The 17,822-nt window shown below is 34.7% G+C and overlaps 1 protein-coding gene across 6 annotated transcripts in view; it reads right to left on the bottom strand.

Annotated features, from left to right (window-relative positions):
• Positions 1 to 17,822, bottom strand: part of Dgkb (diacylglycerol kinase beta) — a 580,628-nt gene that overhangs the window by 368,670 nt on the left and 194,136 nt on the right. For all 6 annotated transcript variants that reach the window (XM_077796729.1, XM_026408351.2, XM_026408343.2 and 3 more), the window contains 2 exons: positions 15,077 to 15,162; positions 12,942 to 13,031 (listed from right to left, as the gene is read on the bottom strand). In XM_077796729.1, the coding sequence (XP_077652855.1) occupies positions 12,942 to 13,031; positions 15,077 to 15,162 (176 nt within the window). The remainder of the gene's footprint in view (positions 1 to 12,941; positions 13,032 to 15,076; positions 15,163 to 17,822) is intronic.

The raw sequence follows: 17,822 nt of genomic DNA on the forward strand, positions 1-17,822 counted from the left end.
TCTGATTCCGGGAAGAAACGGATAATTCATGTCCATAGTGTTGAAGGTAAAACCTGCCGAGGCTTGGTCCCTATGTTCTAAAAGTGGATTTTTTCCAGATGCCCCAGAGATCCAAAATCCATCAGTGATAGAAGCTCCATGTCAGTATGCAGAGTAGATCAAATCTCAAATACCTACCCACAGAACTCCAAAGTCCAAACCCCCCAAACGGGAAATTTCAATCTAGAAGTCCGCATCATCTACACTATAGGATTACATAATTCATCAGGACTCCCCAGTCTATCCCACCCAATACTGGGAGATTAGAAGGTGAGCATTACTATAATTAGCTGGCAGCTAGGTGAGGAACGCAAGGACAGTGGCCAAAAATAGGGAGTTAAAAATAAAAGTAAAGACTGAAAATCCATCGCTGCCAACAGATTTGATCACTGCAGTAGAAACAAGCTCTCTCTCTCTCATTAAGACTCTCTCTTTTTCTTTCCTTTTATCTTCTTTTTTCTTTTCCTTTTCCTTATTTCATTCTTCCTTCACATTTCCATTTTTTTTTATTTTTTAAATTTTAAAATATTTTTCATTTTTTAAAAAAATTATTTCATAATGTTGTAGCATTATTCATTTTTTTTCATTTTTGCGTGATTTTCTGTGTATGTAAATGTGCATGTGTGGTTTTGTATACTCACACTGCAAGGATAGGTTTGAATATATGTATACATACACCAAGAAATTTACTTCAACATCATAAACATTCATGCAACTTACACATGAATAGCCCTCTCTTGCATTATTTAATTAATTCATTAGTTAGCCTAGATTATACTTAGATCAATCATATGAAACCTTTTATCTAAGACCTCATGGTCTTACATAAAAAACAATAACTAATTCCAAAATCAGTACAATATAGGAAATAATTAACATCAGAGCCGAAATTAGTGAAATTTAGCATAAAAAATGGACAGGATCAATTCAACAAAGAAGAAAAATAAAAACACAAAATTGATAGACCCTTAGCCAATCTTACAAAAAAAGAGAGAAAACCCAAATCAAAAAATTACAGGTACAAAAGGAAATGTCAACACACACTCTTCTGAAATCCAGAGGATCATCAAAAAACTATTTTTTAAAATGTATATTCCAATAAAACAGAAAAACTAGAAGTCACTGAGCAATTTCTAGACACATAAGATCTGCCCAAATTAAACCAAGAAGATATAGAAAACATAAACATACCAATATCAATTAATGACACTGAAACATCAATTAAAGGCCCTCCAAAAAAGAAAAGCCCAGGACCACATTGATTCTTGGCTGAGTTCTATTATAACTTGAAAAAGAACCTACACCAGTCTCTCTCAGATCATTCCATGAAATTGAAAGGGAGGGAACACTCCCAAATATGTTCTATAAAGCCAATATCACTTTAATACCCAAAACAGAAAAAGACACAACAAGAAAACTGTAAGACTAACCTTACTGATGAATATAGATGTAAAAATCCTTCACAAAATATTAGTAAACCACATTCAACAATACAACAAGAAGATAACATACCATGATAAGGTGGATCGCATTTCAGGGATCCAAGGATGGTTCAACATACTCAAATCAAAATAAGTAATCTACTACTTAAACAGAATTAAGGACAGAAATCACATAATCATCTTAATAGATGCAGAAAAGGTCTTTGATAAATTCCAGCACCGTAAAAATGCTGGAAATGCTAGGGATAGAAGAAATTTACCTCAACCTCATAAAGGCTATTTATGACAAACCGAAAGCCAACATCATATTGAATGGAGAAAAACTAAAAGCATTTCCTCTAAAATCAGAAACAAGACAAGGATGTTCACTTTTACTACTGCTATTGAGTGTAGCCCTCAAAACATTAACCAGAATGATCAGGCAAGAAAAAGAAATCAGAGAGCTACAAATAGAAAAAGAAGAAGTAAAACTATCTCTGCTTGATGACATGATTCAATATCTAACAAATCCCAAAGTTTCTACCAGAAGACTTATAGAGTTTATAAATTAGTTAAAAAAAATAGCAGATATAAGCTCAACACCCATAAATCAATAGCTTTCCTATACTCCAACAATGATTCAGCTGAGGAAGAATCCGAAAAATCATTCCATTCACAATAATCTCAAAAACAAAAGCAAAACAATAACAGCAGCAAAACCAACAACAACAACAACAAAATGGGAATCAATCTAACCAGGGATGTGAAAGAGCTCTACAGTGAAAATTAGGGAACACCAAAGAAAGAAATTGAAGATCTTAAAAGACAGACCTCCCATATTCTTGGATAGACAGAAGTAATGTTGTAAAAATGGCCATAACTTCGGAGAGATGATGTAATCATCCCTATGTTCTACTGATCTCAGCTCATTCAGCTATGGAACAGGTGATTTCAGGCTGGTATTTGCCTGCGTCTAGCAGACAGATTTCTTGCTCAGGCTCCGGACTGGGGATCTTGTGGAGAATACTCCTAGAGGCTCCTGCCTGGCAAGGCGTGCGCCGGGCACTGAGCAGCTGGTTTCTGGTTCCCGGGGCTAACCTGGCCCAGGTCTGTGGAAACTGCGGAGACTGCCAGTGAAGGCCAGCTCCAAGTGGAGCGTGTGCTGAGCTTGGGGCGACTGGGTTCTGACTCCCGGAACAGTTTTGGCCTGGGGGCTGGGGAACCCGTGGGGGTCTCTCCCTGGAGCCAGCTCCCAGCGGAGAGTGTGTCGGGATTGGAGAGGCGGGGTTCTGGCTACCAAAGCTGCTTCAGCCCAAGGCTAGGGAACCAGCAGTGACTGCTTCTCAGTCAGGCTCCTGCTGGGTGCTGTGGGGCAGAGTGGAGCTTCCACCTGCGCCCAGAGCAGGCCAAGTGACCCGCCGGCATGGTATCATGACACACCAAATGCACCTGGGGCTGAAGAGAGTAGCCGCCCACGCCTAGAATAGGACCAGTGACCCCGAGGCGCGGTAGCCAAGTAACCTCATTTGGAGTAGGGGCTGTGCAGAGCTGCCATCTGAGCAAGCAGGGCAGGCAGACCTGCGGCCCACTGGAAAGACAGGCCAGGTAGCTTGCCAGCGTGGTGGACACGTAACTCCGAGGCAGTCGCGTCACACTGGTTGGAGTGGGGGTGGAGCAGGGTCGCCGCCCGGCTTTGGAGGGGGCTCAGCGACCCGTTGGAGAGGTAGTCAGGTACCCCCATTGGGAGTGGGGGCTGTGCAGAACTGCGACCCCAAATAATGGTGCAGCTGTGTTCATCAAGCAAACTCTTCTCAAGTTCAAGAGTCTAATAGACCACCATACAATAATCATGGGAGACTTCAACACACCTCTCTCACCACTGGACAGATCTTCCAAACAAAAGTTAAATAAGGAAACTATAGAACTCAATAACACAATTAACAACCTAGACTTAATTGACATATATAGACTATACCACCCAACATCAAGTAGTTACACTTTTTTCTCAGCAGCACATGGAACCTTCTCAAAAATAGACCATATATTATGTCACAGGGCAACTCTTAGACAATATAAAGGGGTAGAGATAATACCATGCATCTTATCTGATCATAATGGAATGAAACTGAAAATCAATGATAAAAGAAGGAAGGAAAAATCAAGCATCACTTGGAGAATGAACAATAGGTTGCTGAATGATCAATGGGTTTTAGAAGACATCAAGGAAGAAATTAAAAAATTCCTAGAGTTAAATGAAAACACAGACACAACATATCGGAATCTATGGGACACATTGAAAGCAGTTCTAAGAGGAAAATTCATTGCTTGGAGTTCATTCCTCAAAAAAAGAAAAAACCAACAAATAAATGATCTCATACTTCATCTCAAAATCCTAGAAAAAGAAGAGCAAAACAACAGCAAAAGAAGTAGAAGGCAAGAAATAATTAAAATCAGAGCTGAAATTAATGAAATTGAAACAAAAGAAACAATTGAAAAAATTGACAAAACTAAAAGTTGGTTCATTGAAAAAATAAATAAAATTGACAGACCCTTAGCCATGCTAATGAAGAGAAGAAGAGCTAGAACCCAAATTACTAGCATACGTGATGAAAAAGGCAATATCACAACAGACACTTTAGAAATACAGAAGATAATCAGAAATTATTTTGAATCCTTATACTCCAATAAAATAGAAGATAGTGAAGGCATTGATAAATTTCTTAAGTCATATAATCTGCCCAGATTGAGGCAGGAGGATATAGACAACCTAAACAGACCAATAACAATAGAGGAAATAGAAGAAACCATCAAAAGATTACCAACTAAGAAAAGCCCAGGACCGGATGGGTATACAGCAGAGTTTTACAAAACCTTTAAAGAGGAACTAACACCAATACTTTTCAAGCTATTTCAGGAAATAGAAAAAGAGGGAGAACTTCCAAATTCATTCTACGAGGCCAACATCACCCTGATTCCGAAACCAGACAAAGACACTTCAAAGAAAGAAAACTACAGACCAATATCTCTAAAGAACCTTGATGCAAAAATCCTCAATAAAATTCTGGCGAATCGGATTCAAATACATATCAAAAAAATTATACACCATGATCAAGTAGGATTCATCCCTGGGATGCAAGGCTGGTTCAATATACAGAAATCAATAAATGTTATTCACCACATCAATAGACTTAAAAATAAGAACCATATGATCATCTCGATAGATGCAGAAAAAGCATTTGACAAAGTACAGCATCCCTTTATGTTCAAAACTCTAGAAAAATTAGGGATAACTGGATCATACCTCAACATTGTAAAAGCAATCTATGATAAGCCACAGGCCAGCATCATTCTGAATGGAGAAAAATTGAAGGCATTCCCTCTAAGATCTGGTACAAGACAGGGATGCCCTCTCTCACCACTTCTGTTCAACATAGTCCTCGAAACACTGGCCAGACCAATTAGGCAGACGAAAGAAATTAAAGGCATAAAAATAGGAAAAGAAGAACTTAAATTATCACTTTTTGCAGATGATATGATTCTATACCTAGCAGACCCAAAAGGGTCTACAAAGAAGCTATTAGGGCTGGGGATGTGGCTCAAGCGGTAGTGCGCTAGCCTGGCATGCGTGCGGCCCGGGTTCGATCCCCAGCACCACATACCAACAAAGATGTTGTGTCCGCAGAGAACTAAAAAATAAATATTAAAAAAAAAAAAGTGGAGGGAACTTTATAAAAAAAAAAAGAAGCTATTAGAGCTAATAAATGAATTCAGCAAAGTGGCAGGATATAAGATCAACACGCATAAATCAAAGGCATTCCTGTATATCAGCGACAAATCCTCTGAAACGGAAATGAGGACGACTACTCCATTCACAATATCCCCCCAAAAAATAAAATACTTGGGAATCAACCTAACAAAAGAGGTGAAAGATTTATACAATGAAAATTACAGAACCCTAAAGAAAGATATAGAAGAAGACCTTAGAAGATGGAAAAATATACCCTGTTCATGGATAGGCAGAACTAACATCATCAAAATGGCAATATTACCAAAAGTTCTCTATAAGTTCAATGCAATGCCAATCAAAATCCCAACAGCATATCTTGTAGAAATAGATAAAAGAATCATGAAATTCATATGGAATAATAAAAGACCCAGAATAGCAAAAACAATGCTAAGCAGGAAGTGTGAATCAGGCGGTATAGCGATACCAGACTTCAAACTATACTACAGAGCAATAGTAACAAAAACAGCATGGTACTGGTACCAAAACAGGCAGGTGGACCAATGGTACAGAATAGAGGACACAGTAACCAATCCACAAAACTACAACTATCTTATTTTTGATAAAGGGGCTAAAAGCATGCAATGGAGGAAGGATAGCATCTTCAAGAAATGGTGCTGGGAAAACTGGAAATCCATTTGCATCAAAATGAATCTGAATCCCTATCTCTCGCCATGCACAAAAGTTAACTCAAAATGGATCAAGGAGCTTGATATTAAATCAGAGACACGGCATCTGATAGAAGAAAAAGTTGGTTATGATCTACATGCTGTGGGATCGGGCTCCAAATTCCTCAATAGGACACCCATAGCACAAAAGTTAACAACTAGAATCAACAAATGGGACTTACTCAAACTAAAAAGTTTTTTCTCAGCAAAAGAAACAATAACAGAGATAAACAGGGAGCCTACATCCTGGGAAGAAATCTTTACTCCACACACTTCAGATAGAGCCCTAATAACCAGAATATACAAAGAACTCAAAAAATTAGACAATAAGATAACAAATAACCCAATCAATAAATGGGCAAAGGACCTGAACAGACACTTCTCAGAGGAGGACATACAATCAATCAATAAGTACATGAAAAAATGCTCACCATCGCTAGCAGTCAGAGAAATGCAAATCAAAACTACCCTAAGATACCATCTCACTCCAGTAAGATTGGCAGCCATTAGGAAGTCAAACAACAATAAGTGCTGGAGAGGATGTGGGGAAAAGGGCACTCTTGTTCATTGCTGGTGGGACTGCAAATTGGTGCAGCCAATTTGGAAAGCAGTATGGAGATTTCTTGGAAAGCTGGGAATGGAACCACCATTTGACCCAGCTATTCCCCTTCTCGGTCTATTCCCTAAAGCCCTAATAAGAGCATGCTATAGGGACACTGCTACATCGATGTTCATAGCAGCTCAATTCAGGATAGCAAGACTGTGGAATCAGCCTAGATGCCCTTCAATAGATGAATGGATAAAAAAATGTGGCATTTATACACTATGGAGTATTACTCTGCATTAAAAAATGACAAAATCATAGAATTTGGAGGGAAATGGATGGCATTAGAGCAGATTATGCTAAGTGAAGCTAGTCAATCTTTAAAAAACAAATACCAAATGACTCCTTTGATATAAGGGGAGTAAACAAGGACAGGGTAGGGACGAAGAGCTTGAGAAGAAGATTTACATTAAACAGGGATGAGAGGTGGGAGGGAAAGGGAGTGAGAAGGGAAATCGCATGGAAATGGAAGGCGATCCTCAGGGTTATACAAAATGACATATAAGAGGAAAGGAGGGGTAAGACAAGATAATACAAATCGAAGAAATGATTTACAGTAGAAGGGGTAGAGAGAGAACAGGGGAGGGGAGGGGAGGGGAGGGGAGGGGGGATAGTAGAGAATAGGACAGACAGCAGAATTCATCAGACACTAGAAAGGCAATATGTCAATCAATGGAAGGGTAACTGATGTGATTCAGCAATCTTTATACGGGGTAAAAGTGGGAGTTCATAACCCACTCGAATCAAACCGTGTAATATGATGTATTAAGAACTATGTAATGTTTTGAACGACCAATAATAATAAAAAAATGGCCATACCATCAAAATCATATACAAATTCAATCCAATCTCCATCAAATATCAATGACATTCTGCAAAGAATTAGAAAAAACAATCCTTAAATTTATTTGGAAGAATAACAGACCCAGAAGAGCCAAAGCAATTCTAAACAATGAAAGCCAAATAGTAGACATCACAATACCCAATCTCAAATTATACTACAGACCCATGTAACAAAAACAGCATGGCACTGGCATTAAAACAAACATGAAGATCACTAGAACAGAAGACACAGAGACAAACCCACCTACTTACAGCTATTTGATACTTGACTAAAAATGCCAAAAATTTATCTTGGAGAAAGATAGCCTTTTTAACAAATGGGATAGGGAAAACTGGATAATAATATGTAGAAACATGAAACTAAATCACCATTATTCACCTTGCACAAAAGTCAATCCAAATGGATTAAGACTTAAGAATTAGACCAGAAAACTTGCAACTGCTAGAAGAAAACATAGGGTCAACACTTCATCATATTGTTGTTGACACTGACTTCCTTATCAAGACCCCAAAAGCACAGAAATAAAACCAAGAATCAATAAGTGGGATGCCATGAAGTTAAAAAGCATTTGCACAGCAAGGGAAATGATTAATAAGAGTGTGAATAAAGAATCTACAGAATGGAAGAAAATATTTTCCAGCTAATCTTCTGATAGGGGACTAATATTCAGAATATATAAAAACATCATAAGACTTAACATCAAAAAAATAAATAAATGTGCAATACCTAAATGCAGATTTCTTAAAAGAAGAAATACGAATGACTAATATATGAAAAATGTGCAACCTTTCTAGTAATCAGGGAAATACAAATCAAAACTATAATATTTGATTCTATTCCAGTCAGAATGGCAATGGTCAATACAAACAGTTATAAGTACTAATGAGGTTATAAGGAAAAGGGTACACTTGTACATTGTTGGTGGGACTGCAGACTAGTACCACCACTATGAAAAGCAGTACTGAGATTCCTTAAAAAACTAGGGATGGACCACCGTATGAACCAGCTACCACACTTCTTGGTATTTTCCCAAAAGAACTAAAATCAATATGCTATAACAATACAGCCACATAAATATTTATAGCAGCACAATTCACAATAGCTAAAATTATGGAATCAACACAGATGCTTTTCAACAGACAAATGAAATAAGAAACTTTGGTATATATACACAATGAAGTTTTACTCAGCCATAGAAAAGAATAAAATTATGGTACTTGCTGACAAATGAATGGAAATGGAGACTACTATGCTAAGTGAAATAGTCAGACTGAAAAAAGTCAAATATTTTTTCTCATATATGGAAGCTTAAATAAAATAAAAAAAGAAAGAGGGATGAATAGGATATTGGAAAGACATAGGGAGATTAGTAGTGTAGCACGGGACTGAGTGGCAGAACGGAGGGATGGGAAAGTGGAAGCAATGGGGAATGAATTTCTAAAAAATCATGTTATGTGTATATATAAAAATACCACAGGGAATTTCATCTTCATATATATTTTAAAAGAACCAATCAAATATAGAAAAATAGATAAGTAAAAGGAATCTAGAAGAGTAGAGGAAGAAGAACTAGGGAGGGGAGGAAAATGGGAAGGTAAAGGGGTGGTAAAAGGAGGGGATAATAAACTAAAATCAAATTCACATGCATGTATGATTTTGTTGGGAGGTAAACCATGTATAACTATAAAGCTCTAATAAAAACTAGAGAGAGCACCATAGTTTTTAATTATAAATGAATTAATATATAGATGCATAGTGTGTATATACACACACACCCCTACTCATCAGTAAAGTAAGTAAATAATAAGGCTTTAAATAAATGATTGAGCTTGCCTTTACCCATATCTCAGGTTAATAGCAGCATTGTTCTTGCTAGCACAGAACAAGATAGGAATAGTAACTAAACAGGAAAATTTAGTGAAATTTAATTACCAGGGCTAGATTGTAGGAGCTCAAAATATTTACCACTAAATATGTTTTCACAGATTTTTATGGCTAAATATGAGGAAGACTGGTATCAATCAGTCTTCCAGCCAAATAAAAAGGGAAAGAGCCAATAAATAAACGTATTTTGAGAATTACAACATCTGGAGTTGGAAGCTAATTCACAAAGGCAAACTCCAAATTGTAGTCTCCCACTTAACAAATATTTACGACATGCAAATTTGTATTTATGTATGCCATGCAATGGCATATAGCCATTACTAAGCATTCCTGAAGTTAAGAAGATTAAATTTTTTTAAATAACCAAAACCATTAAATACACAAGCAAAAGCTTGTTTAAAGGAAAGCATGATGGTATTTTCTGTCATTAATTTATTTTAAAAGTGTTAGTCACTCTTGACTAAGAAACAAAATGAGCCAGGAGTGATGGCACATGCTAGTAATCCCAGTGACCAGGAGGCTGAATTAGGAGGATCCCAAGTTCAAGTCCAATCTCAGCAATTTAGTGAGGCCTTAAGCAACTTAGTGAGTCCCTGTCTCAAAATAAAAAATAAAAAGGGCTGGAGATGTAGCTCAGTGGTAAAGTGCCCATGGCTTAAATCCCCATTACTGTCTCTCCCCAAAAAAAAAGGAAAAAAATGAACAAAATGAAAACATAATATTTATTTGCTCTTTAATGACATAATTTCTGGATCACTTAATCTACTTAAAAAAATTCAAATATTTTTTTTTCAAATGAAAAAAGCAGAAACAAATATTTGTAAAAGTGTGCCCCATTTAAAACTCTGTCCCTTACCTTTATACTCTACGCAAACAAAATTTTGCTTCCAATATTCTTCAAATTTTTGTTAGATTAATGATGGTTAAGAAATTTTCCAAGAGAATGCTAATTAAATATTTTTCAAATGCCTTAGGAACTCTTACATTCTGACAGTGTAACTCTTTCTAAAATATGGAAATATAGTCATGTAAAAAAAGTCTTCAAGTCAATACATTTAACTGACATTAAGTGAATCCAGTGATTATTAACAGAATAAAGTACTTTCACGAATATTACACAAAGTACTCATCACAAGCACTGGACAAAGCAATTTAACAGTTTTAAACCAGCTACCTAAGCCCAAGAACCTAGCAGGCAGGCACCATTACTAACTCTGAATTCTGATGAGGAAGGAGTAGAATGTACACAGTTGCTCAACAACATGCCCAAAGCTACACACCTAACAAGACATAATCCCACTTCACATATTTCCTTATTAATAATCTCTAGCCAATGACTTTTGTTTCTCTAATTGTTCATGTTGGGCTCCTTGTTATCTGTTTTTTTTTCCCAAACCCCTTGTTCAATTCTCCAGCAAGTTCAATCTGTCTAAGCCTGAAAATGCACTTCAAGGTTCTCTACTTGCATCACAACACCCTAGTCCAACCTTTAAATTTTCCAGTTGGGGCAACTATAATTTGCGTTTTCATTTGTACAATTATAGTTTTCCATATTTTCACATTTTTGACCAGTTTATTTTCCACTAAAAAAATATCTATTTTTAAAAATACAAATGTTGGGCTGGGGATATAGCTCAGTTGGTAGAGTGCTTGCCTCCCATGCACAAGGCCCAGGGCTCAATCCGCAGCACCAAAAAAAAAAAAATAGAAAATAAAAAATAAAAAAATACAAATGTCATTGTATTGCTCTACTTCTGAAACTTTTTAGATACACCTTTTGTTTCAAATTCAATCAAATAAAATTCTTGACAGACAATACCCTGCATTGTTTAGCTCTTTACTGATATTCTATACTCACAGTTCACAACACCCCTAACAACCCACCAGCTTAGTGCTGCTTGAGCAACCCCTACAACCTCTCTGAGTCCTCTCAACAGGAACCTTTTTCTCCCTCCTTATATTTTAGGTCCAGCTTAAATGTTTCTTCCTCAGAGACACCTCCTTGACCAATTAACTAAATAGCCCATAACTATTATTCATTTTTTGTAACCCTGATCATATTTTGTAAATTGATTTATTGTCTATATACGCAATGAAAATACAATCTTCAAAATGGTAGAAACCATTCATTTATTTCCTTACTCTATATGTATAACCTAGAACAGTGCCATCATGTACCAGACACAAGGAATTCATCACTAATATAGACTTTGACATGTACTTCAGTGCTTCTCTTTGTCTATCTACAATATCTTTATGTGGTTTTATATGACTCACTAGATTGTAAAAAAAAATGGACTTCTTCATCAAAATTCAGATTTAATCCACTTACTTATTTGGAATTAAAAATAAAATTAGAAATTTCCAAATATCAAATGTATGTTTCAGAAATGCACTTCAAGGTTCCCTTCTTTTAAATCAATGCACCTGTATGAGAATTGGCAAATATATCTTAGAAGCAATGCTTACATCTTTATCTCTGTAGATTTCATGATATTTAACTCAATACCTGATGATTTTCTTTTACTACAGTACATTCTTATGAAAATTCCAAATAGATTATATTCTAAGCTTTTTACTTAGTTTATAATTCTCTCCATCTAACATATATACTAGTTGACCAGATAGTCGACTAGGATGGAACAATAGTTCTCAAATTTTCTGTAAATCAGAGTTACTTAGAAAGAGTTTAAAAAGACAATTGCTTGCTCAGGTCCCATCTCCAAAGATTTCAATTTACATATTTAGGGTAAGATCAGGTCACTATATTTTTAACAAGCTCCCCAAGGGCTTCTGATTTATATACCCTTAGTAGAGTCTTTCCAACATCTCTTGAGTTTAGATGCTAAAAATATTTATATTTAATTCTTGCTTCTTTAGCAAAATGTGTTGTTCCTCTGTAATCTTCAGATAATGTATTAGTGAAAGCTCAAAATATTTTAAGACCTCATCTTGGAATGCCCTCTCTCTACTCACTCTTTTCTACATACTATTCTATTTGCAGTTCTTTGAGTATGCCATGCAATTAACCTCTTTTGAACTTAATGTTTCCTCTATGAAGACTATTCCCAGTTTTATATGGCTGTGTCATTGTCTAATTATCAGATTTATGTGAGGCCTTCCCTCATTTGGTACCTATTGTCTTGTTAGTACAAAGTCTCTCCATTTATATACAATTTTATGCACCACTAGATTTTAAGGACCTTTCTTTTTTCAACTCTTACCTCTGTATCCCAATTACAGAATACACTGGATAGCAAAAGCTGGTATCAACTATTAAGTATTACTTAAGACATTCATTTCTGGGAAAGTCATTCATTAGTATTTCATTTTTTTCCTTTGTGATTTTTTTCACATACCTTATAGATTAAAAATCTGAACAATATCTTAGAGTCCATCTACATTTACCTCATTTTTATAAGCAAGAAAAACAAAAACCAAACACAGTTTAAACACTCCCAAACTGAGTTTATCATTAGTACCTGATTAAAGCCAAATACCCGTACTTGCTTTGTACTATATTTGCTCTTCCACTCCATACTATTGTTCAAAATCATATATATATATATATATATATATCCATTATAATTGCTAAAATCACATGACAATTGTCATACAATAAAGAAATGCTGGGTTGTTTTTAATGGGTATGTGTGTGTACTGTGTTCTTGCATCGTTTCTCATGCAGCTGTTTTACCTCCTCCCCATCGCAGGCATCTCGCTAGGTCATTGCCAGTCCCAAGAGGCAGAATAGCAACTGGAGGATGCTTGACTACATTAGCCTTTTCTGTGGAAATAAAAATAAAACAAAATGTTGATCACAGATAGAATAGCAACAAAAATGGTAACCTAACATTAAATGAAAAAGATTTACTTATAATTTTTATTCATTTGTGACAATTGATAAAAAACAAACATAATTATTAACAATGTGACAGGGATTTTTCAAATAATAAATGAGAAAACATTTTAAAATACTATAACTCAGCTGAATATTGTATTTTTGTGTATGTAATCGTGTGTTTGTGCGCTCGCACGCACGCTTGTGTGTGATCTCTGTTAAAATTCTCAGATAGTCATATACCTGCAGTATCAGAAGAGGAATGTGACCAGGATACCTTATTAGATTCCAATATAGTCCTTTTTATAGCATTAAATCTAGATCCATTGTACTTTAAGGAATAAAACACATAAAAACAACTGAATTTTAAGGGAGAATAAATTGCTAATATTGTCCTTGAATTGTTTCTACCCACGTGCTGTTTTCTGTCAGAACAAATGAAGACAAAGATAATACTGAGTAACCTAAGATTAGGTTTTTTGATTAGATTAATCTTTATATCATATAGTGCTTTGAATTTAGAGCAGCATAGATCTCTGTCACTGAAATTCCATATGCTTTTGTTTGAAACATTTTATGCCCCAAGTGAATCTCACAATTGTATATTATTCTTTTTACTTTTCACACCCTCTTTGGTCCTTTAAAGTCAGTGTGGAGATGAGTATAAGAACAGAGGGACTGGGTAATTCAGGGACATGCCACAGATGTAGATTTTAGGGATTAAATAAGCCAAACTGCCCACAGTTTTCACTCTGAAATCCACACAAGTCCACAGATACTTTTCCATTAACTTAGAAACTTTTATAATTCTTGAATTCTGGTTTTCTTCCTTGATAGAGCATATAAATACTGTATACCTTTTTTATTGGAAGGACAAGAGCAGAATATTTACTGATTATTTTGTAAAATATTAGTAGATTAATGTTGCTAGACTCTTACCAAAAGTGTTACTTGTAACATGTATTTTTAAATTTAAATATTTTCAGTATATGAAAAAAATATAATCCGAATCAACTAAATATAACTTTGTTTTAATCTACAGAGAACAAAACTTCTTAGATCAATTCTTATTGTGAAAGGATCTGATTCTATTAAAGAAATGTTGATTCAGTAACTGGAATGAGATATAAGAGTAAATAAATATTTGTTTTGGATTTATTCCTTATAAATGCCAATTTATGTTGTAACTAGTAATCTAAATAATAATAAGTTCTTACAAGTGCCTAGATCTTAAAAATCAGTTTACATTTTCAGAATTTATCAAGTTTTCTTGTACAGTATTATCACCTTTCTATCCTCAATCATACACTTGTTTTTGTGTTTATAAACTCAAACTCTTTAACTACAGAGAAAATACAAAATAAGGTTAAAGTGTGTCTTCTCACCCAGCTCTGTCAGTTTATAACTCCTATGCTTTGCTCTAGTTATTTGGCCACTTTAAGCTTAGATTACCTGTGTCTAAAAATGAGGTTTGACAGATTTATGGGGAATTAATGAGATGATTTAGGAATCTCCAATAGTTATAAATAGGTAGAAAAATTAGCTATGGTAATGATGATGACAGTTGGTGATAATGATATAAATATATACAGAAGGTAAGGTTTTGAGACTTCACATTTAAATCAGGTAAATATATCCATTTGTCAAAGACTTTATCAGAAGTGCTAAGATCCGTTTGGCTTTCTTTCTAGGGCAAAGAAACAAGATTTCCTAGAGCCTGATGTGAAAACAACTCTGAAGATTTAGAAAATGCTATGAGAAATGATTAGAAGTTATTTCTAGATACTTGTAAATTATATCAATTAAAATTCTAAACGATAGAAGAAGGAATTAACCCAGTTACTGAACAACCTGAAAGATGTCAACTTACATAATTGCATCCAAAGATCCTAATGTTGACATTTGGTAGATAGATGCATAGAGAGATAGATAAAACAGAATTTTAGGTCATTATTCTCACACAAGCCACATTAAGTACTTTTCCTCATTACCTATGCAATCCAGAATCCAGCCCACAGTTCCATCTCCACCACAGGCTAACACTCTGAAGTCAGGAACATCCCGGAAAAAGTTTAACCTGAAAAATAAACATGTTATGGCACATGACTGATATTTAAAAATGAGGATTTTGTTGGTTTTTTATTCCTGCCATTTTATCCAATGAACTATATTTCTATTTTATAGAAACTACAAAGTATTTCATTGATATTTTACATTTCTTTTAAATATATTTTAAATATATTTATATATATTCCCTTTAAAATATTTGGTAATCATATGTTCCAGATGACATACAAGATATTTCATTTTTTTAATAAATGATAACATTTTAAAATATAATAAATCCTGATTTTCATTAAAATATTCACCCAGATGTGATCTGAGATCACATAATCCAGAATGACATATACTTTATTATTTCATTTAACAATTTTTATCAGTTAAAAATTCTCATTTGAATAATAATTTAAAAATCACCATGTCAGTAAATACAATGCCTTTAAGACTTTTCTATTTTCCTTATCACTGGGAGAAACTGATCAGGCTGCAAGTGGGAGTATAGCCAACTCTTTGAGCTTTTCCTTTTGACTTAGAATCAGCAAATAGTAGCCAGACTTCACCTTGTCTCTCAACCTGATGACTAGTGTTTACTACCCAGGAACACTCAAGCTTAATTGCTGGGTCAGCTGTGATAAATACCCACTGCTCTTGCTACTGCTGCATGCAATGTGCTTATTAATGCAACCTACCTGGGAAAAAGTCACAAACACAGGCAATACAGCAAGTTATACAGTCATACATGCCTATTTTATTGCAAGAAAAGAAATTAAACAGGAAAGAAACCCATGCCTTCTCTTCATTTGCCCCAGATATAACCACTGGTAATCATATAAAACCACTGAAGTAATTTTTCTATATACTGCATATGAATATAGAGATGTAGGTAAAACTTTATTACACACACTTTTAACCTGAATCGGATTGTGACACAGTGTTCATTTACTGTGCTTTTTTAAAACTTAAAATGTGTGTAAGAGATCTTTCTATATTGTACATAACATGCATATATTATGTGTTGACTCATTCCACATCATAATTTCGAAGTATAACAGGATGATTTATAATAAGTGAATATACTCCAACATTAAATTGTTTCTTTTTTTGTGTTTAGAAACTATACCTAGTGTTTCACTAGCATAAAAAGTACAATAATTCACAATATTCAAAGTATATTTGTGTGTGAATATGTATATGTGTTTGAAGCCTAGTCTTCAGGAAGATGTTTGGTACATCATCATTTGAAAAGTCTCTCACTGTGGCATATGTTTGTGGCCATTTCCTTGCAAACCCAAAACAGTACATATAAACAACCTTATAATATTTTCTTTGATAATGAGTAAAAAATAGCATCTTGCTATTTTTGGGTGAAACTCACTTCCATGTTTGCTTTTGACTTGAGCATATTTTCACAGGTTCCAGGAGAAGCATGACCTATGTGAACAGCATCCTCAAAGACTTACCCCTCTATTAAACTAGTTGTCTTTTCATATTGTTTTTTTAACTCTACATATTACATGTGATATTTTAAATTTACATAATTTTAAACTTTTGTCAAAAATATATTTGAAATGTATAAAAAATAAGTAAACCTCACCATCTGGCAATAATACTCATGGGTATTTGGAATATGAAACTTCCATGCATTTCCTCATGTTTAATTCTGTGGGTATTTGACCTTTGTTAGATATTTTGCAAGTATTTTTTCCAGTTTATTGCCAATGTATTTGCCTATATTACACATAGTATAATAAATACCTGTGTTGCAATTACTACTCCAGGAGATAGAATATTTCCAGTAACTTGCATATTCCTCTGTATTTTTCCCTGTAGCACTGCTCTTCCTCATTCACAAAGGTGAGCACTAACTGAATATAGGCTGTCATGCAAATTTCATAACCAACATATTGCTTTCTATCTTTTTCACTTAACTTGGGTTCATCAATGCTGTTGCTGAATTCTTTGCATTTGAAACTGTTCCTTTATATTTCTACTGCTGTGTAGTATGCTAGTTATGGCAATATGCCTTTTTAAACCCATGTCAATGGAAATTTGGACTAGTTACTTTTATGTTCTTAATAAAAAGTACATTCTTGCTTCTTAGTGCTGCTGGGCAGTGGTTACTTTGGGTGAAGTTATTAAATATGCAGTTTTACAAGACAACGAATATGCCCCTCAAAAAAACTGTACCACTATACAATGTGTGAGCCTTATTGAATCTATCCTCTCTAATGCTTCTAATGACATGCATCTTAATTTTGTGTAGTTTTTTCTTTCTATGAAAAATTTCCCTCAATTTTCTACCCATATTGTTCTTGTTGTTTGGCAAAAATTCTTTACTTGCCATTGATTTTAATATTTTCTGGTTTGTATTTTTTTTCAAATATTTTACAAGATGGAAGTTTTTTTCATTTACTTTCACTGTATATGTTAATGAGTAATATTTTGGTTTCAGTGTATTCAAGCTTATCAATTATTTGGTAAGTGGCTAGTACTTTCAACCAGTCTTTTTAAAGAAAAGTTTCCTCAGAGGTCAGAGAAGAATTCACATTTATTCTCTTAAAATTTCAGCTTTATATTTGACATAAATTTTTTTTCTTCCTATCCATTTTTTCCTTCCTTCATTTTCCTTGCATCCATCCATTCTTCCTATCTTCTTTCCTTCCAACCTCTTTCCCT

This window comes from Urocitellus parryii, chromosome 3 (genome assembly GCF_045843805.1).
Source record: "Urocitellus parryii isolate mUroPar1 chromosome 3, mUroPar1.hap1, whole genome shotgun sequence".
Taxonomy (NCBI): Eukaryota; Metazoa; Chordata; class Mammalia; order Rodentia; family Sciuridae; genus Urocitellus; species Urocitellus parryii.